Source organism: Herpailurus yagouaroundi, unplaced genomic scaffold (genome assembly GCF_014898765.1).
Source record: "Herpailurus yagouaroundi ecotype Mexico unplaced genomic scaffold, PumYag 100, whole genome shotgun sequence".
In the NCBI taxonomy this organism is placed as follows: domain Eukaryota; kingdom Metazoa; phylum Chordata; class Mammalia; order Carnivora; family Felidae; genus Herpailurus; species Herpailurus yagouaroundi.
The window spans coordinates 7,916,726-7,932,611 of NW_024412391.1; the positions used below are offsets into that span (position 1 = coordinate 7,916,726).

Below are 15,886 nucleotides of genomic sequence, written 5' to 3' on the forward strand. Positions count from 1 at the left end.
GTTGGCCTTCATGAGGGAGGACAGGAGGCAGGGGCATGTGGTGACCAAAGGACAGAGGCCATCGGCACTGCCTGGTTGACAGGACACCCCAGCCTCCCCTTCCAGGCTGTGGGCTGTGCCCCGATACCAGCTGAGCCCGCCTGTGTCCTTGCAGGGAGCTACTTTGCCCGCGACGCCGCATATTCCCACCACTACAGCAAATCTGACACCAAGTCCCACACGATGTTCCTGGCCCGGGTGCTGGTCGGGGAGTTCGTCCGAGGCAGCCCCTCCTTCGTCCGCCCCCCGGCCAAGGAAGGCCACGGCAACGTCTTCTATGACAGCTGCGTGAACAGCATGTCCGACCCCTCCATCTTCGTGATCTTCGAGAAGCACCAGATCTACCCTGAGTACATCATCCAGTACACCAGCTCCACCAAGCCCGTGGCGGGGGTCTCCACCCTCTTCTCCTTAGCATCTTTCTTTGGCGGCCGGCAGTGAGCATGCGGTGATGCTTTTAGTGCCTTTCAGGCTTCTTGTCCTTGGAGTAGCTGTTTGGGAAAGTTTTCTTCTTTTTTTCTTTTAACAGAAAACTTTTTAATGAACTGTTCATTTAACATTGACTTCCTGATGAAGTTACATTCTTAATCTCTCACTGATGATAGTTTTTAGTTTTAAGCCACTTTTGGGCTCATTAGTAAATTAACCAGAAGTGACTGTAGGTGACTGTATTACTTTTTAGTAGTGTGTTAAAATTTTATTATTTACACTCTGTTGACTTGGCAGCTGATGGGCACCAGGCACAGAGTTTCTAGATACTATTTTATGGATTGATTTTAGATTTAAGTTGCTTTCTCTGCAGTGAGTGGTTTGGTTTTTCAGGGTCTCAGTGGCATCTCATTTAATTTTTTGTCAGAATGACACAGTAGCCATCGGTACAGCTGGCAGTCACTGTGTCTGTGGCTCTGGCTCTGATCCAGGCAGCTCTTCTCCTGGGCTTCTGGCCTTGGAATGGCCCGTATATCACAGGGTTAGAGCAAGTGGCTACTGTGTGGTGTCACCGCAGTCCTGTCAGTTGCCCTGTGTCCTGGCAGGGTCAGCATCCCTCAGAGGAAGCGCTTTAATCCTGGCAGGTGACACGGTCCCCCCAAGGGCCCCAGGCTCTGCCCACCAACACCCGTTGCCGCATCTCCTGAGTACACTGGACACCCTCCAGATGTGGGTTTTATGTTCCTGTGAGATTGGAATACCTGTGCTGCAAATGTCACAACAGAGTATGGAAATAAAAAATATTTATCTGAGGTGGGCAACAAGCAAAGCTCATTCTTCAGCGTCTATTATCGAGCACCTGCTGGATACAGGCACTTTTCTGGGTGTCTGGATATAATGGAGCCTCCATTACTGGCCTCGGGGGCTGTGTGTGGACTTACCCATGGGGCTGATGAACTTGAGGGTTCACGGCCCCTCACTTGCTGGGGCTGTCTCCACAACCGTTGCAGGGGTGGGTCCTAACTATGTGGCCACATGGTTATACATCTCAGTTAAATGTGTAAAAATTACATATTTGGATTTTTTTCCTTCTCCAACCCCTATAAATCCCAAGTTCCACAAAACCCAGATTGGCTACTGAGTAGAGTGTGTTGTAGATGTGTGTGTGTGGGGGGGGTGTGCATTCTGTGAGTGTTGTCCACACACAGCAGGTTATGGGAGTCTCTACCGGGTGCTGGCTGGCTCTGCTCTGGGGGAGGAGGGGCTGACAGGGTGGCTCCGTGTTATGAAGTGGCTGTACCTGTTGGTCTCTGGGTTTAGTCCTCAGCAGTGGGCTTCTCACCTCCCCTACACCTTTCCAACCCATCCCCCCATCTTCCTAGTACAGTGTGTCCACCCCATGTGATGTCTTCACTTCTGCTGCTTTGTCCTCACATTCTCAGTGTAGTTCTTTCCCTCTTTGGAGCAGGGTTAGGGAGTGCTCTGGAACTTTACACAGGTCAGCCAATCAAGACCAGTCATAACTGAATTTTATGACCAGAGGAATGAAATAACAGTACTATCTTACCCACCCGCAGGGCTGGTCACCTGGTTGTACATGGTGTGATTTTCAGAGCCCCCAAAATATTTCCCCCATGTCCTGACTAATCGTGAGTTTTATTCATTGCTTTTTGATTAAGTCATGGTCCTACTATAGCAGGTGTGTGTTGGGTGGGGGGTGCAGAAGGGTGTCGGGGAGAACCATTAAATCAGGTGCTTGCCTGCTACATCTTAAATATAAGTGATTCCATGCTCATTAACCACGTGGCTGCTGGGAGCTTAGTAGTGGGTGGCATGGATGGTCTGGGAGTGTGGGTGGGAAGAATGGCTGGAGAACGGTGGGAGGTGATCACACGCTCCAGAATTGGCAAGTGAGCTACGAAGACTCATCAAATCCAGAGGCCCTGGATTTGCTTATCTTTGAGAAAGCAAGCCAGGAAGAACACCTACTTGGATCAGAAATTTGAGAGAAGGATGGGGTCCATCTTGCCAGATTGTTGGGATGGGGTGGGCACTGTGATGGAAAGATGTCAAAATGTCAAAATGACGGTGCAAAAACGTGGTGGGACCCAGGGGGTGGGTGTGTGGGTGTGTGTGTGTGTGTGTGTGTGTGTGTGTGTGTGTGACTGATAGAGGTCATGAGGACACGGTTGGGATACAGCTAAAGGGTTTTGTGGAAGACCCAGGCAGTGCCATCTCCTGCCCCGTTAGCTAGTGTTGCATGTGTGAGCTAGGGATTGTGGGTTGAAACCATGGAAGAGCCGAGTCTAGCAATTCTAGAACATTAGGAAGCTTCCCTGTTCCCCCCCACCCCCGCTGTTTCTAAACATGGTGAGCACCTGGACAGAACAGGTGAGGGAAGCCAATGGAGCTGATGGGCTCTGGTACCAGGCATAGGCTGTGCCCTCAGGAGGAAGCCATGTGCTCAGCTGGGCCCTTCTGCAGGATTGAGGTTACTTGATGGCCATAGGGGGTCAGGGATTGGGAGACGGGCAGGGCAGTCTGGGAAGACAGGTTAGATCCCCAGGAATGGGAATGTGTGGCTTTCTCCAGTGAGTCTGAGCCTCAGGGCCAGACATGTCAGAGAGGCTTGATCCCTGAGAGGAGCAGTGGTGGCAGCAAGGTTGCAGAAAGGGCTGTGTGATGGGCTGGCCAGGCAGCACCCAGGGCTGGGACAGTGGTGGGTGACAAAGCTGCCTTCCTATCTCCGGGGAGGCCAGAAAGTGAGAAGAGGGCTCTCTAGGGAAGGACTTTGGGGGAAAGCTTGGGGTCCTTTTGGCTGGAGCAGGAGAAGACCAAACAGCAGAGGCAGGATCCACAGCCATGGATCCGTGGACACCTGTTGTGCCAGCTCTTCTGAAACAGCGTAAAGGTGGTCAGCCTCTGGGTATCCAGGCTTACAGATTCCGAAGCTCAGAATGTTACCTATGGGGCATTTAGCCCCTTTGTGCTGCGTACATGTTACATAGAGGAGGGAGCTTTGATCTAGGACAGCTCCCTTGTTTTACAGATGAAGACAATGAGGCATAGGAGGGTGGAAAGACCAGCAGTCATGACCACACACTGCTGGTGGCAGATGTGGGATTCACCCTGCAAGATCTCTGTTGAATTTTAACTTCTCAGCAACACGACAGTTTTAATAAATTCACCTCGGTATTGGATTCTTTGATCAAAATGAAAAGTTACGATGCCTTTAGTGCATTTTAGGCTCTATCACTCTTCTGTGCATTAAAACATTATAAAGTTAGTATTAGCTTACCTAGGAAAATCAAAGCAAAAGAAAGCTTTTGAGCCACTTGTCGGAGTTAAGCTTCCGATAAATATAGTTTTTTAAGTGAGACACCATAATGTACCAGAAGTTGGAAAGGCCCACGAGGTGGTGCTGTTAGGGCAGCTCACCAGAGTGTCCCCGTGTCCTCTGCCCTGTAGATTCCTTCCATCCTGAGGCTTAGCACTTCCTTCAAAACCCTGAGTTCTCAGTCACGTTGACAAAACTACATTTTTGCCTATTTATCAGCAATCTCTTATTGAGAGGTGGGTCAGCGGTTCCTACACCATCAGCAAAGTTAAAACTAAGTGCAAGAAACATTTATTAAATGTTCAGGAACATTTGGGAAAAGTTATGTAAAGACCTCTTTTATACTTGCATGGTGGGCACCCTTTCAATTGCTTCAGTGATGTTTTCCCCCAAATCTGAATTTCCACATCAAGGTTTCCTTTGCATTTGGGGGGGGTGTCCTCATAAAACTGTCAGCGAGAGACAATCTTGATATAGACGCCGTTCTTCGGACCTAGGGCAGATTTGGATTCTAGCTGCAGTGGTACCTAAAATAGAGGAGATTAAGATACTTGTTATAGCTAACCACATCTATAGGAAAGCTTTTTGGAACTGGGCCTGAAGTGGGGTTGTGGAAATCTGAGAGATAGCAGGGCTGAGGGAGCAGAGCAGCCTTCCCAGCACGGCCTTGAGAGGCCAGCAAAGCTGCTGCTCAGGGAGGCTGGGCGCTGGGGCCCCACCAGCACATGGGTGCTCGGCCCTTTTGTCCATGTTAAAAAAATACTGTAAGTGAGGAGGGTACTCAGTCCCACACTTATCCTCCCAAGAAGCCTGTGTAAGAGGTACTGGTGGCTCACTTTGCAAATGAAGAAATGGAAGTTCAAAGAGGCCAAGTGACATGTCTAAGGTCACGTGCCTGGCAAGTGAAGAGCAAAGTCTCAAACTGTCCCCTCTCCTACTATTCTCACTCCCTGGGGCCCTGCCAGTAGCCAAGCAGCATCCCCTCTTTTCAAGTGGCTTTGGGAGAGTGGCTTCATACTGTTCCCTTCTCATGAGTGCTGTGGTCTAGCCTCCCTGCCATTCAGAAAGCTTTCCTGATGTCCAGCTTACAAGGCAGATGGGTGGTGGACTGGGGACTTGGAATAAAAGCCAAAGAATTACTCAAGAAGCAGGGTGTCCCCCTGAGCCCCGTGTAAAATGATGGTTCAGTGGCTAATGTGAACACTTTAAAGGAAAGAAGCATCGCTGGGCCTTAGTGCTGGGCCTTGGGTTTTCCAGATGTCTTTGGGAGTTTTAGTTCAGATGGGAGAGAAGTTCTATGACCAAGAAACAAGATGGACTAAACCTGTGCTACCCCACCAGTAGCACATGTGACTGCTGATCATTAGAAATATGGTTAGTGCAAACGAGGGGCTAAATTTTTAATCTGATTATTAAAATTTAAATAGCCAGATGTGGCTAGCTGCTACTGTATTAACACAGGTATAGACAAAGTGGAAACACTACTGGACTTCAAAAAAGGAGGGTGGCTGGGGCTGGCAAATTCAGGGAGAGCTTCCTGGAGGAACGTGCCCTTTAGGTGGGGCTAGGAGTCGGAGAAGCCTTGTGAGCAGCACTTCTCAGGGGCCACTTCAGGATATAGGGGAATACCCAAGGATCTGGAAGATGGGATTAGGCTGGGAACAGAGGAGTGGGAGAGATAGCATTCTAGGTAGGGAAGAGCAGGTAGAACTCTCGGGGTGGGAATTTGGGGCAGGGAATACAAAGTGGGCTCAGACGAGCTCTCCTTAGAGCTGCTAGGCTCAGGGACTCATGGCTGGTTCTTGAGCTGGGGAATGCCAGCCATAAGCAGTGTTTTGGGACAATGGTCTGGCTACTGTGCCGTTTGTCAAGATCAAGGGTAAGTGAGACAAATCCCAAAAGGAAGTCCTGCACACATGGAACTCCTACCTCAGGTAGGGGTCCGCTCTTGTCTCTGTTGGTTTGGCCCTGTGTTCCCAGTTTGCACCTCTCTGTCTAGCCTTGAACCCAGTCTCCCTGTTCGTCAGAGGCAATGAATGCCACTGTTTGAATCTAGAAGTTCTCCATTCATCACTGGGTACTTATTATTTGTTCCCTTATGCACCCCCTGTCCAGCCATGCACAGGGGCTCTGAACAGGCATGGAGGGGCACAGTGTTGTTATGTAGGGAACAGCCAACATGGCAGAGAGGTGGCTCCATGTAGAGGAAGGAGCAAGGCTTGGGGGCGAGCCCAATCTGGTGTGAGCCCCTTTCTTCACTCTCTGGCTAGTCATTCATTTGCTAATATTTGTTCAGTGAAGGTGTGAGTACCTGCCCTGTACCTGCTGCTGGAAGCTCCAGCAATGAATCAGACAGACTTTTGGTTCCTGCCCTCACAGAGCCTGTGGTATATGGTAAACGTAGTATAAGGCCTCAGGCAAGTTACTTAACCTCTCTGAGCTTTATTTTAGCTCCTCATCTGAAGAATGGGGATAACAAAACCTACTCTGGGGGATTACTGGGTTCTCATTGCCGAGGAGAGAAGAGGTACAGCTTCCCTGTACACAGAACGTTAATAGTAATAACAGCTAACACTCGGATGATGTGCCAGGCACTTACCTGAGTGCCCGTACTGGCTCATTTAAGCCTCGCACGGCATGAACAGGGAGGAGGTGTTATTACCGACCCCCTTATACCGATCAAGGCCTCTTGAGGCCAAGAGGGATTAAGGATCGGCCCCGCCATGAGAACTGGGGTGGGCACCCCCTGTGCCCGGGAGAGCGAGCTCACCTGCGTCTCTGGGCAGGCCTCGAACCGGAACTCACGCAGGACGTGGAGCAGCGTCAGCTTGATCTCCAGCAGCCCCAGCCGCACCCCGAGGCAGCTCCGGGGGCCCGCCCCGAACGGCAGGTATGTGAAGGGACGTCGGCGCCGCTGGGCCTCTGCCGTGAACCTGCGAGGGCCGTGCAGTCAGGGTAGGTCAGGGTAGGCCGCGGACACCCCGCCTCCCTTCCCCTTCCTCTGCAGCCACTCGGTGTGGCTGAGGGAGCCCTTCATCTGAGGCCACGCTCCTACCAAGTGGGCCTGAACCCCACCGTGCTCAACAGAATCCTGTTTTCACGCGGCCTCCTCCCTCTCTGGAGCAGGTGGCTGCTGATCCCTGAGCTTCAGTCCTGCCCTCTCCTGGGTCTGGCAGAGCCCCAGAGGCACTGCTGATGTAAAGGAATCACCTGGAAGGCCCACTTTGCCCTCTCGCCCTCTCCTTAAGAATTGATTGTGCTGTTAACGAGCCTGAAGGCTGTGATTCACGAGGATAAAAGTCTTGAGAAAGCACAGCCCTCCCCTGGGCCTGTGGCACCAAATTTCCCATCAGCCAGCGGAGGGCACCAGCCATCACCAGCTTCCTGAGCAGAATTCCCCAGGGAAGCAGCCCTCCCTGGAGGCCACTACCTGCGAGTTTATCTGTTGGTGCCATTCGGGACAGCTATCTCCCCCGCCCACACTTGCCCTTCTGGTTCAAGTGACACCTGAGCCATTGGGTGCTTTCCTAATGGGAGGCCCTTCCGCAGGAATTCTCTCCTACCTGCTACCAAACAGCATTTGCCACATGTGTTCTGTGACAGTAGAGCCAGGTGTCAACTACTGTGTTGTCACAGCTCGCTTCTTACCTGTGCATTTTGCTGGGCCTAGGAGCCCTTGACCCCCTGCCCCTTTTCAACTAGGATTAACGCACTTTTTTGTTTCCAAAGGTGATGCTGTAAGCCTTACAGCTGCAGTCCAGGGTGCTTGATGTTTACTGTATTTCCGAGCCGCTACGCACTCGATGTTATTGATCTAGGTGCCACCGCCCACAGGTTCCCAGTGAGGAGGTTGTAGAGTCGGGGCTCCTTTCCACAGAATGTTGTAAGTCCTACAGGTGGAAACAGCCCGCCCGGGGCCTCCCCATGGCCAGATCACACAAGGAAGGGCTATGGATTGATTCTGACGCGGAGGGTGTGGACGCCTGCTCATTTTAAATCTGGGATCCTTGAAATGAAGTTTAGGCAATGGACCAAATCCGTGTAGGGGGCAGGAGTGGGGATCCAGGTCTACTGTGTTAGCATACCTGGATCTCATGAATTCAGGGAGAAATTTAGTTGATAACTCTTACTTAGGAACAAGCTCCAGTTTTTTAAAAAGGAAATCTATTGTTGCTTCCCAGAGCACACCTGAAATACGATCCTGTGTCCTGTATCCCGGCTTGAAGAAACCGAGGGCCCCCAATTGAAATTGCCTTGTTACTTGCATGCAGGGCTGCTGAAACGCTACATCTCTGGATTCTGTTGGGGGCTTTTAAAAATGGTACCGGTATTTCCTTTGGAAATGATGCCTCACAAATATCTCACTCCCATGACTTTTGACTGGGGGCAACTTTACTAAATCGGTGTTTCCCCTTGGCCGCTTCCAAGGGCCTGCCTCTCGTGTCCCTCGGGGGCCCATTTGAAGGGACTGAGCTCACCTCTCAGGGTCGAAGGCCTCGGGCTTTGGCCAGTACTCAGGGTCATGGTGCAGGGCGCCCACCGCCATCTCCACCACGGCGCCTGCCGGGATACACTGCCCCTGAACCTCACAGTCTCGCGCCGCCTCTCGCGTGAACCTGCGGGGGACACACGGGTCAGTCTCCCCGTCTCCCCCCCCCCCCCCCCCGCCTCGATTGCGCAGCCGCAATAAGCAGAACTCTGCGGCGGTGCTCTGGGGCAAATGGAGTCGGAGTCTGAAGTGCGCAATGAGGCTGGGGGTATAGGGGGACAAGAGGTCCGGCCCTCTTTCGGGGGTGACCTGGATGGTTTCCACACACCGCCCCCCCCCCCCCCGCAAACCCCTCTACTGCCCAGGACCCTGCAATCTCTAGGCTCTTTAGACTCAGTTGGCGCTCAGTGAAAATGCACTCATCGATCTCGGTGCATCCATCCATCGAGCCTGAAGAGCTTCTCTTAGGCCTGGTTAGGGGAGCACAGGTACCTTTGAAGGGCTTCTTTCTGGGGAGGGGCTTGCAGGGTTACTCCCCTGGCCACGCTTTCCCTTATCTTCCGTTCATGGTCAAGCCTCTTTAAATTGCCCTCGCCCACCGCTTTGCTTTACCTAAAGGAAATTTGGGTTTGAAAATCTGATCTCGGGTCATTGTCTGTGTCACTATGGATAACTTCTACTCGAGGGGAAAACTTTTGGGCAGCTTGTTTACTGTACCAAGTGGCCATGGCACAGTCCCATTTCTTTATATATATGTATTATATATATACTAAAAATTATATATATATACTAAAAATTATATATATACTAAGAATTATAGATATACTAAAAATTATATTTATATTATATTATATTATATTATATTATATTTATTATATATTTTTTGATAGGGGGCGCAAGTGAGTGAGTGAGAGACAGAGGGAGAGAGAAGCAGGGCTCACCCCATGCGGGGCTTGAACTCACAAACCGTGAGATTGTGACCTGAGCCAAAGTCAGATCCTTAACGACTGAGCCACCCAGGCACCATGTATTGTATTTTTAAGGGCTAGACTATAGACTTTTTTCATATGAACATAACATTTCTGGAAGAATACCTGAACTTCTATGATTTCTTCTAAGGGATGAGACTGGGGTGGAGGATGGCAGGGGACTAGAGGTGTCAGCTTTCTCTTTGGACCCTTCTGTATTGTTTCGGTTTTTGGTTTTGGTGGTTTTTGTTTTTATTTTAAGTATAAGGATATTATTTTTGTAATATAGATAATTACTTTAAAATTAAAAATAATCTATGCTGGTTTTTACTTCAAATTATAGGACTGGACTTTCCTAAATATCTTAGGGGAGATATAATTGTTATCCTAATTATTATTATATACTCTTCTCACTTCTAAGAGAAATTAAGAGCAATCCGAGGCTCCCTGTGGGATTTAACACTCTGTTAAAGCTACCAATGCAATTAATATGTGCTTGGAGCTGGTAGCAAAACACCGGGGCTCAAATCAGAGCAAGAAGGTGGGGGTTTCTGATGTATGCAGCCTCAGTTCTAATGGGTCAAACTAGGCTATACCCTGGCAAAGACCCTTCTTTGTCGTCTTTACTGGAAATATCTTGGACCTGGATCCAAGACCCCCTCAAAGCCAGGGCTTTCCCTTCTGTATATGGTTGGGCCTCCTGCCGGGCTAGGCCAGGCCACACACAAGGCCAGAAAAATCTGCTGAATTATATTGCATAGAAACCTGGATTCACAGTGATAACACTTCAACAAGAGTTATGTTTTCCACAGGGGCCATTCTGAGATTTTGGGGGAATAATGTGTGTCAGTGCTTGGGAAAAGCCAAGATGCTTTTTTGAGATTAAAATAATAAAATAAAGTAAAATAACATAGAATTCTCACTGTGCCTGTATTCACCAAATCTATTGCTTGGGCTGAAGCGAATTGGCTTCTTGTCTGGCTGAAAATAATGATGGCTTGCCTCTCTCATTTCTGTTGTTTGATAACAGAAGTCAGCAGGGCTGATACGTTAAAAATTCCAACAGAGTAGGTGGGGAGGAAGGTGAGGCCCAGGAGATCACGGCTTGCCCAGGATTGGAGCAGGATGGAAGCGGATCATTTGACTGGAAGGTCAGTCCTTCTTTCTCTTCACCTCGCACCTTACGTGGTGCTCCACTTAGAGTGGTGTGGCTTTTCAGATGTTCTGTTCTACTGATTCTCACCACTCCTGTGGGGCAGGCCGAGCAGACATTGTGTGCCCACTGAACACACAGGAAGCAGAAGCACAGAGCAGTGCAGAATTTACCCAGGATCACACAGCAAACTAAGGGCAGTGATGTGAACCTGTCTTGACTTTCTGTCTAAATTTGTTCTGTGATTACGGAGCACTGGCACTGTATGTGACCTTATGAGGGAATCAGCAAATCTTGTCCTGCCTTCCCGAACCAGCTGCTGGTTCTCTGGAGCGATGCCTTCGCTGGCTTCCTTTTTCACAGTACTGTTTATAAAAAGGTCACTAAGAGAATTGATCAGAGCATTTTGGCATCAAAGAGCCTGTTCACGTTGTCGCTCAACACATCATCTCTACAAGGTCTCGCGTGATGAGTTCTTGATTGGGTTCAGATCCAGGAAATGACGTGTCTTTGATCATTGATAGACTTTCTTCCCGCTAGAGAACGTGACCGTTCAACTCTGCTGGTTTCTGTCTCGGCCAGGAGCCTCAACAACCGAGCAGGGACCTGACTCCAGTTATCGGTCATCTCTAGGGTCCTGTAAAGGCTTCTTTCCTCTAGACAGCCTTTGTTCTATCACTGAATGTCTTATTTCGAATTTCATTTTAATGTGTATAGCAGATGCCCACAGTTCCCTTGGAAGGAAGCTAGATATAAATCATTAAAAAACGAAGATTGGAGACAGTTTGCTCTGCAGCTCCCAAGGAAATCAGGGAAGGCCCATAGAATGTGGCCCTGGAGTTACTGGCTGTTCCCAGATCAGGGAGACTGAAACCCTGTGTGCTTGAGGACCGTGTGATTTCACTCCCTTCTGTGGAATTCTGTTTCTTTGCTCTGGGTCTGAACACTTTGCACAGTCGCTACAGTCACGCTCTCTGTGACGTTTTTGGTTGGAATACAATCTTGAGATACCTTCAAATCATCCACATTTTCTCTTAAAATGGCAAAAGCTACCTCCAAATGGATTATGTGGTATATTCATTCATAGACATGCAGAGTGGAACTTACAATATATAGGGTTAAATGCTTTGTGTTGCTTCTGTTTCTAGAACCTGAAATCTGGCCACTGTTTCTCTCCCTAAGGGTCTGGGGACCCAAGTTAAGATGCTGTGCTCCCTGGAAGGCCTCGCTTAGGGGGAGTTGGAAAGAAGTAGAAGACCAGATTCCTGCTTTCAAGGCACTTACAGGTTGGTGTGAGTGGATGTACTTGGGCAAAATATTGCGGAGGGGTTGAAAAGTATCCAAGAATATAATATGAAGTACAGTCAGCGTGAAAATTCTGGGGGAGGAGAGGCAAATGGCCTGCAGTGGCGAGTCTTGGGTTGGAGTTTGAAGGATAGGACAAGTGTGGGTTGTTGGAGAGTGAGGAGACGCCTCCCAGGCCTTGGAAGGTCCCCCCTGGAATGTCAACTCCAAGGGCAGGGGTTTTATCTGTTTTGTACATGGCTCATTTCCCAGTGCTTGCAACAGCATTCGGCCCAGTAAATAGTTGCCAAATGAATGACTAGTGAAAGCCATTCCAGGCTAGGAGGCCAAAGAGATTGGCTTGGGTTGGGTAGGAAGGTCGTTAAGAAAAGACCAGTGATGCTTTGAGAAGGTAGTTAACAGAAAGGAAAATGAGCCAGACATTTACTGCTGTGGTTACTGCATGGAAGGCATCGTGCCCCAGGGGATACAAAGAAACCCAAGGCTCAGACCTCATCCTCCAGGAACTGGACTCCAGCATTCCTGATAACCCAGGTTGTGACAGTCTGAGGACTAGTGAGGACCTGAGACAGTGATGCCGAAGGGGCTTTGGGCAGTGTGTTGGGGCCGTGGGAGGGACTCGGGCGTACCTGAAAGCTGGTGGGTAAATCCTCAAGGTCTCTGCAATCACCATGTCCAGGTAGGGCAGGTGTTCCTGGAGGCTGCAGTAGTCAGGGGCCGGCTGATGGAGGAGTCGTGACAAAGGAAGAAAGTTGAGTTATACCAAGTCACACAGCATTCTGGCTTCTCCATTAGCTTTACAGTCCCGCTCCAACTCAGCAGACTCGGAAGTGGAGACGCCACAAAGTGCAAAGTCAGTTCAATCCAAACTGCACTGGGTTAGCACTGCGCATGTCCTGTTGTACTTGTTTCGTGGTGCTGTATATTACTGGGGACCCGCCGGACCAGTTTGGCACCTGGGGGTCTCTGAGTGTCAAAGAGGTGTTTGGTTCCAACCCAATGACAGCAGCTTCAGCTGCAAGCATTTATTGAGGGAGGATGAGGTGGTGGCCACATATTGCATGCACACAACCTGACTTCCTCCTCCCTGCAAACCTGCGAGACAGCTGTTCTCCCATCTTTTAGAGGAGGAAACTGAGGCTCAGAGAGGTGGCCACATAGATACTAACTGGTACATCATAAAGTTAAAGGATGCATAGTGAAGTCACAAAAAAAGTTCTGATAACAGAAACTAAAGAGCTGTTTTAAATCAGTAAGAAAAGAAACTCATTGGGAAAATGGTCAAAGATATGAACAGGCAAAACATAGAAGAAGAAATACAAGTTGCCCTGATGAAAAATACAAATGAAAACGAGGAGATTCTGTTCTTCACTGATCAGATGAGGAAAGGTTGGGGAAAACTGATTAGATACTAGAGACTAAAGGTGTGGAAAAGCATGACCCAGCAGCCCGTGTTGGGGGGACACCGGTGCCCCTTGGACAATGCCCACTGGAGTGACACTGTCCCCCTCACCCCTGGCCTGGGGAGGAGGGACACATGGGATATGAGCTGGGGAGCAGGATGTGAGTGGGAGGGTTAGGATGGGGTCAGGGAGGCTCATTCGCTGTTCTGCTAGGTTTCCCCAAATTCTCTCTCTCTCCCCACTCCCTACAGAGCCAAACACCTGCTTGGTGGGGGACAGCTTCATTTCTTTCAACCAGGTAGTCCTGATGCGAGAGCAGTCTTCAAGTTGGAGATGTGCTTTCTCCTCTCCTCCCCTCCCAGAGCACTAGAGGGCAGCACCAGGAGGGGGGTGGGCAAATCCATGCTGCAACCCCCAACTTTCCAGGGGTGGGCCCTGAGTGGCCTTGCTCCACCCTCTGGGAGCCATTCCCAGGCCTGCAGCTGGCCACATGGGATCTGAGCCAGTGGTTCTCAGAGAGAGAGCTCCCTGGATTGGCCACATCAGGGTCACCCTAGAAATGCAGATCCCTGCCTTCCCCCGCCCCCCACCACAGACCAGACCAGAAATGGTGGGGTGGGGCCAGTAAGCCATCCGGTGAGGGAGGGACTCCACTGGCGAGAGCAGGTGGGCAGGCCCTGTGTGGGGTGTGCTTGGTTTGCTTGAGGAAGATAACACCAGGCCAGCTGGCTGGAGCAGAATGGGGACTCAAGGGGACAGAGGGGAGAGTGGTAGGAGATGGGGTCAGGGGCCAGGACACATGGAGTCTTGGAGTCCATGGTAAGTATTTTAGCTAATCTATCGCTGAACAGCCATTCAATATAATGCAGCCATTCAACGATGTCTGTAGTATACTGTGGAGTAAAAAAGTCAAGTTACAGAATATGTGTAGTTTAATGTTTATAAATTTAGACGGCAAAGGAGGGGTTTCCATAGTAAAAAATAATAAAGATTGGTTTCCCCAACTCACTCTCCTCCTCATTTCTGGGAACCTTCCTTCGGAAGGTTACCGCCAGACCCTATGTTTCCACCTCCACAGCAGACCGCCAGGGCTTGCTCAGTGAGCATGTGGCCCTTGAGAAGGCCCTGTGCTTGGAGCTTAACGCTCTTTGGTCACCATCTGTGATTCTTAATCCTTTTACCTTCGAATTGGGACTTTGGAAGTAGAGTCTGATGGGACAGTGGAGGATGCGCCAGGGCTTGGAGCCTCACTTGTGTGTGGTCCCGCCTCTGGCCACCTCCCCACGACCCATTCTCAGCTGCCTGCTCTCCTGCCCCTGGTGCCTGGGGCCCAGCCTGGCCCCTCTCTCCCTGACGTGCCCTGTAACCACAGTTGCCCTCCTCCCCAGTCCAGGGCCTGGGCTCAGGCACAGAGAGGGTGGAGATGGGGTGCATGTATCCTGAGGGATCTTGAGTGGGCATAGTGGCAGCTGTTCCTGCCCTGGGCTGGCAGCATCATGGTGTGTGTCTCAGGGCTGGCCAGAGGCTGTGAATTGGCTAGGGCCAGCCTCTGCCCACTTTTGGCCCAGGTACCAAGTGTGTCCTGGCACAGAGGTTTTAAAGATCTTTGAAGAGTCACAGTCTGCTATGGCGTTGGGGGTGGACCTGTGGGAAGGAGTGATGCCTGGCTCAAGTTCCCTAGACCCTGTCCCCAGCTGGGTCACATGCAGGGGTCTAGTGGCTGGCAGGATGGGGCAGGACCCCTAAACATGCATGGGGGCCTAAGTCCCCAGCCCATTTGGTATCCCCGTGCCTGATGGAGTGCCCCCTTGGGGGAGCCTGGGGAACCCCTCTCTTCCTTCTAATCTTTAGTAGTTTGAATTGTGCTTGTTTCTTCTGGCCTGCGAGTCACAAAATACAAATTGTGTAATTTCAGTGATCCTGCATGTGAGTTAAATGCTCTGTGATAATTTACATTTAAAACCGGCATTGCATGATATAAAGATGAATGGTAAGATTCATGCTGGAGGAGAAGAAAAGAGGGAGAGCCTTTGCGTTTACCATTAATGGCACTTTCCCCGAGTTTTGAATGCGGGGCCCCCTATTTTCACTTTGTATAAAAGAATGACATAGTTGGCCCTGCAGGCCATGGTTGATTGGCCCAAGGGTGGGCCTCAGACCCAAGGGTACAATTCTGGAAATTTGGATCTAGTGCAGACAAAAAGGAGTTTTTCTCCAGCGAGTGGAGGCTGAGCTCAGGTGAGTCATTATCTGCTGGTGACCATGTTCTGCCTTGTGGATGAATAAGCAGAAAATTCCAGTTGGCTGTGAGAAAGAAGAAATGAATTAAATGTGCAGAGGGAAGTAGAGGCAAATGACACAGGAAGAGACCATTTCCTGGTGTCCCCTAGAGTTCCAGTTTCTGTTTGCCACCCTCCGACTAGTCACTAGCCCAGTGGGTAGTGAATCAGTACCCTTACAGCATTTTCTCATTTATGGTCTAAGTTGGCAACAGACAAATTCTGTTATCTGCAACCAAAGGAGACTTATCAACATATGCAGAAAATGTAAAAAACAAACAAAAAAACCCGAAACCAAACCAAACAAACGAACAAAACACCAAACCAGACCAAACCAAACCAAACAAAAAACTAAAACCCCACGAAAAATGGTGGTACTGTGCACCAGAATACAGAACCATATTACAAAAAGAAAAAGAAACCAGATGTGGAAGCAACGTCCCTAACGGTAGGTGGAATTGGTTCCCTGAACAAAATTTATGGT

General features: G+C 49.9%; 2 protein-coding genes across 2 annotated transcripts in view; one reads left to right on the forward strand and one right to left on the reverse strand.

The window, feature by feature from the left end:
• PARP12 (poly(ADP-ribose) polymerase family member 12) overlaps positions 1 to 1,289 on the forward strand; it is a 38,896-nt gene extending 37,607 nt beyond the window's left edge. Inside the window, exon 12 of the mRNA XM_040471798.1 lies at positions 155 to 1,289. Coding sequence (XP_040327732.1) covers positions 155 to 480 — 326 coding nt within the window. The 3' untranslated portion in view covers positions 481 to 1,289. The remainder of the gene's footprint in view (positions 1 to 154) is intronic.
• A 2,791-nt stretch (positions 1,290 to 4,080) lies between these two features.
• The window catches only part of TBXAS1 (thromboxane A synthase 1), a 155,582-nt gene continuing 143,776 nt past the window's right edge, over positions 4,081 to 15,886 (reverse strand). Inside the window, exons 10-13 of the mRNA XM_040471799.1 lie at positions 12,350 to 12,441; positions 8,284 to 8,421; positions 6,576 to 6,738; positions 4,081 to 4,332 (exon numbers count right to left, since the gene is read on the reverse strand). Coding sequence (XP_040327733.1) covers positions 4,258 to 4,332; positions 6,576 to 6,738; positions 8,284 to 8,421; positions 12,350 to 12,441 — 468 coding nt within the window. The 3' untranslated portion in view covers positions 4,081 to 4,257. The remainder of the gene's footprint in view (positions 4,333 to 6,575; positions 6,739 to 8,283; positions 8,422 to 12,349; positions 12,442 to 15,886) is intronic.